This window comes from Eimeria acervulina, genomic scaffold (genome assembly GCF_000499425.1).
Source record: "Eimeria acervulina Houghton genomic scaffold, Eah_scaff1153, whole genome shotgun sequence".
Lineage (NCBI taxonomy): Eukaryota > Apicomplexa > Conoidasida > Eucoccidiorida > Eimeriidae > Eimeria > Eimeria acervulina.
Window position 1 is genome coordinate 1 of NW_013550361.1, and position 4,852 is coordinate 4,852.

General features: G+C 49.8%; 1 protein-coding gene across 1 annotated transcript; it reads right to left on the reverse strand.

The window, feature by feature from the left end:
* Nucleotides 1–1,714: 1,714 nt before the first annotated feature.
* EAH_00056310 (hypothetical protein, conserved) lies at nucleotides 1,715–4,570 on the reverse strand (the record flags this gene model as incomplete). The annotated part of the gene is made up of 1 exon (XM_013397570.1): nucleotides 1,715–4,570. The coding sequence occupies one exon, from the start codon at nucleotides 4,568–4,570 to the stop codon at nucleotides 1,715–1,717; it is 2,856 nt and encodes a 951-aa protein (XP_013253024.1).
* Between the last annotated feature and the right edge of the window lie 282 nt (nucleotides 4,571–4,852).

Below are 4,852 nucleotides of genomic sequence, written 5' to 3' on the forward strand. Positions count from 1 at the left end.
TAATATAATATAATATAATATAATATAAATATAATATAATATAATATAATCTATCTATACATATAGAATGTATAATGCGCATAAGAAATATGTGCATAATAGATGTGTATAAATAGGAAGATAAATATAAATACAATTATAAACAAATAAATAAATATATAAAGATATAAAGATATAAATAAATATATAAAGATATATATATATATATATATATATATTTGTTTATATTTGAGTATTTATATTTATTTGTTGTATATCTCCATCGCTGTATATATCTGTCTTTGATAAATGAATCTAGATGTATATCTATTTATATGCATAGACATATATATAAATATAAATATAAATATAAATATTATATATATATATTATATATAGGAGGTGGCGTCTGTGCTGCATAGAAAGGAGACAGACTGTCTCCTTTTCGTAGTTTTGCTGCGTGTTGTTTTGTATAGCAGCTAATAATGTGTCCTTCTGCCTCTGCTGCTGCTGCTGCTGCTGCTGCTGTTGCGTGTCTGTTTCTCAGAAGCAACGAAGCAGGGTGCTGCTAAGCAGCATTTCTCTGAGTAGGAGACATTTTAGACTACCCAAGTGTATGAATGTATGTACAGCAGGTGTATGTACAGCTAAGAAAGGCAAAGAAGAAGGAGACAGCTGGCTTTGTTTAATTGATATTAAGGCTTATACATTATTTATTCTTCTTAGTAGCTGAGGGCACCTTTAAAAGCGCTTATCATAAATACTACGTGTGCATGCGGTTACAGCAGCAGCAGCAGCTGCAGCTGCAGCTGCTGCTGCTGCTGCTGCTGCTGCTGCTTTAGCAGCTGGTGATTAGGCTGCTGCTGCATGATATTAAGTGGCGTTAGTTGAACATTATAAAATAATTATAATTATATTAGATTATAATTATAATTATGTTATAATTATATTATTATATTATATTATAATTATATTATATTATATAATTATATTATATTATTTTAGTATTATATTGTATATTACTCCGTGGTGTATTATCATTTGTTTGTTGTTATATTATATTATATTATATTATATTCGCCGTTTGTTATATAATATCCTTATGTATAATAAAATAGAAATAATATAAACAAGTTAATTATATTATTTTGATAAAAATATTAAAATAATATAATTAATTGTTTATATTGTGTTTATGCAGTATAAGCAGCTTCCGCTCTCAGGTGTACAGCCACCTTCCTCCGCATATGTTGCTACAGACAAATAGCTCTGTATCTGCATTTTTAATAAACTTGTATATCCCTTCTTCTTCTGTCTCTTTACTTATTTATTGCTTAGAAAAGGCCTCTCTCTGTCTCCTTTTTAAATGCATGCATGCAGCCCTTTTCGTGGGGCTTCTTCGGGTGTATGTACACCTCAAACTGAGACACGCTCAAGGCCTAAATTTTATTCCTGCATCCTTCTCCTCTGTAGCTAGCTAGCTAGCTAGCTGCAGCTAGCTATCTATCTAGCTAGCAGCGGCGCAGCTGCGTTGCTGCGCTTGCGTGTACGTGGGGTAGCCCCTAGTCAGGCAGAGACCCAAACCCTAAACCCTTTTTTAGGGTTTAGAGTTTAGAGGTTACTTTAATACCAAAACCAACTTTAGGGTTTAGGGTTTACAAATTACTTGAAGCCAAACACCTTTTTAGGGTTTAGGTTTTAGAGGTTTAGAGGTTCCTTGATGCTAAACCCTTTTTTAGGGTTTAGGGTTTAGAGGCTTCGCTATACAACAAATAAAAATGCCGCTTGTTTGCCCCTCCTCAGCAGGGAACCTGCAGCTGCTGGCTCTGGGCAGCCCTATACTGCAGCTGCTGCTGCTGCTGCTGCTGTTGCTGCTGCTCCAGCAGCTGGGGTGTCTAGGCAGGTCGTGCATGCTTTCTAATGCTGAGGGCCTCGCCGGCCAGACAGCATGGTTTTCTAGGAACTCAAACGCATCAACGAACCCTCGACAGGGGCCCCCTATAACGGGGCATACAGGCTGGGGGCCCCCCTTACTGGGGGCCCCCACCTCATTGAAACCGCCCCCTTTGGGGGCCCCTCCTTCCTTGGGGGCCCCCCTATTGGGGGCCCCTGTAGCCTCCCCTTTCCCTGTACCCTTCGCCAATGTTGCTGCTGCGCAAGGGGGCCCTAAGGGCCCCTTACTGATATCATCTGTCAAGGTTAAGGGGGGCCCCCAACTAGGTTCCCCTGGGGGCCCCCCACTATGGGCCTCTGGGGCCCCCTTACTATGGGCCCCTGGGGCCCCCTTACTATGGGCCTCTTGGGGGCCCCAACAAGGGGCCCCTGGGGGCCCACTACTAGGGGCCCCTGGGGGCCCACTACTAGGGGCCCCTGGGGGCCCCCTGCTAGGGGCCCCTGGGGGCCCCGCTATCTGAGCCACTCCATTTGGTAATTCGTTTGAACCCCTTTGTATAACCCCATTGGGGGCCCCTGCTGCTGCGTTTGTGTTTGTATAAAGGAGACCCCTGCAAGGGAGAGGGTAGAGCAGGGCCCCCTGCTGCTGCTGCAGCAGCTGCAGCACAATGCCTTCGTTCTGCTGCGGGTCGTTGCTGCAGCTGCTGTACACCAAAAGACCCCCAGGAGCAACTAACTCGTATGCACGCTGCAGCAGCTGCTGCTGCAGCTGCTGCAGCTGCTGCAGCTCCTCAGCTGCATGCGCTGCAGTCTCTTCAGAGGATACTCCAACCGACGCTTCCTGCTGCTGCTGCTGATGCTGCTGCTGTTGCTGCTGCTGTCGTTCCTGCAGAAGTTCCTGCTGCAGCTGTTGCTGCTGCTGCTGTTGCTGCTGCTCCTGCTGCTGCTGCTGCTGCTGCTGGATGGCTTGTCGGAAGCGCCCGAGGTGTCTTGTGCTTGCATCGTGCGTACACTGTACATCTAGCAGCACTCGATCATATTCTGCAGCTGCTGCGGCTGATCTGCTGCTGCTGCTGCTGTTGCTGTTGCTGCTGCTGCTGCTGGTGTTGCTGCTGTTGCTGCTGGTGCTGCTGCTGGTGCCGTTGCTGATGATATGGTTGCCCATGATGGTGCTGTCGCTGCTGCTGCTGTTGTTGCTGTTGCTGGGGCTGTTGCTGGTGTTGCTGTTGCTGCTGCTGCTGTTGCTGCTGCTGCTGCTGCTGCTGCTGTTGAAATGCTCTAAGAAAGAGATGAGGGGGACTTCATGAGCCTCTTGTCGCCTCCTCTCTTTCTTTCTTGACAGCCTCCCTTTCTTCATTCGTTTATTTGCTTGTGCAGTTGCTGCTGCTGCAGTTGCTGCTGCAGTTGCTGCTGCAGTTGCTGCTGCAGTTGCTGCTGCAGTTGCTGCTGCCCCTGCAGAGGCTGTATCGGCAGACTGCGAACCTTTGCTGCTGCCGTCATTGTTCTGGCCACTGCAACTGCTGCTGCTGCTGCTGCTGCCGCTGCCGCTGCTGCTGCTGCTGCTGCTGCTGCAGAGGCAGCAAGTGCTGCTGCCGAAGTTGCGAGCATCACAGAGGACAAGGAGGCCGCTGCTGCACGCATTTTTTCTAAGAAGACGCCTGCACACTTCCATTCGCTTTGCACTTATATCAACACCAACCACTGCCCCTTCTGCTGCTGCTGCTGCTGCTGCTGCTGCTGCTGTTGCTGCTGCTGGTGTTGCTGTTGTTGCTGCTGCTGCTGCTGCTGCTGCGGAGTCTGGAGAAACAGCAGCAGCAAGCAGCAGCAACTTGTTGCCGGGGGCGCAGCACAAGTCGAGACATTTGTTTCCAGGCTTCGGCCGCAGCGCAGCAGCAGCAGCAGCAGAAGCAGCATCAAATGGATGTAGCAGCTGCTGCCTATACACCTGAGACCCAGGGAAGCGAGAATCAGCAGGTAAAGAAAAAACAGCAGGAAAATAACAAGGAGACTCCACCCAGCAGCTGCAGCAATAACTGCTGCTGCTGCTGCTGCTGTTGCTGCTGCTGCTGCTGCTGCTGGTCAGGTGTTGCGCTGCAGCTCCTAGTAAGCTGCTCGGCAGCCACTGCTGCAGCAGAGGAGGCTGCTGCAGCTGCATGTCTTTCTGTAGCAGCAGCAGCACCCGCTGCAAGTATTCCCCGTATATCTTCGCATACGCCGCAGCAGCCGCTACCCCAGAGCAATCAGCAGCAGCAGCAGCAGCAGCAGCAGCAGCAGCAGCAGCAGGATCCTTCAGGTGCAGCGGACAGGCTGCCTGAGAGAAGCGAGAGCGGAAGCTGCTGGGGCGAAGACTCTCAATATACCTCAACATGCATGCAGCACATTGTTCTTCGCTGCTGCTGCTGCTGCTGCTGCTGCTGCTGCAAGTGCAGGTGATAACAGCCTGCTGCTGCGCCAGAGAAGCCAAGCCCCTTCGATTGAAGGCAGGGGGAGGGTAGAAGCAGCAAAAGTAACGAGGCAGCTTCTCCTGCTGCTGCAGCTGCTGCTGCAGCAGCTGCTGCAGCTCACTGCTGCCGCATTGCTGCGCTAGCAGACCCGCAAGCGGAGCTGGGATGCTGCTGCATTGCCTCTGCCCTTTGCTGCTGCAGCTGTTGCTGTTGCTGCCGTTGCTGCTGCACCTCGCATCTTCATGGCCTTCCATCCTAACTTCGCCTCCTGCTGCTGCTGCAGCAGCTTCTGCTGCTAGCCCTGTTCCACCACGTGTTGCTGTTGCTGCTGCTGCTGCTGCTACTGTCGTTGCTGCTGCTGCTACTGTCGTTGCTGCTGCTGCTGCTGCCGCTGCTGCAGGGTTCAGCTGCTGCTGCGGCTGTTCCGTCGAGCTCTAGACTCAACACCACCAGAGAGGCAGTCGTCACTGCAGCAGCTGCAGCAGCTGGAGCCGCAGCAGCAGCAGCAGCCGCAGCAGTGGCAGCAGCAGCAGCCA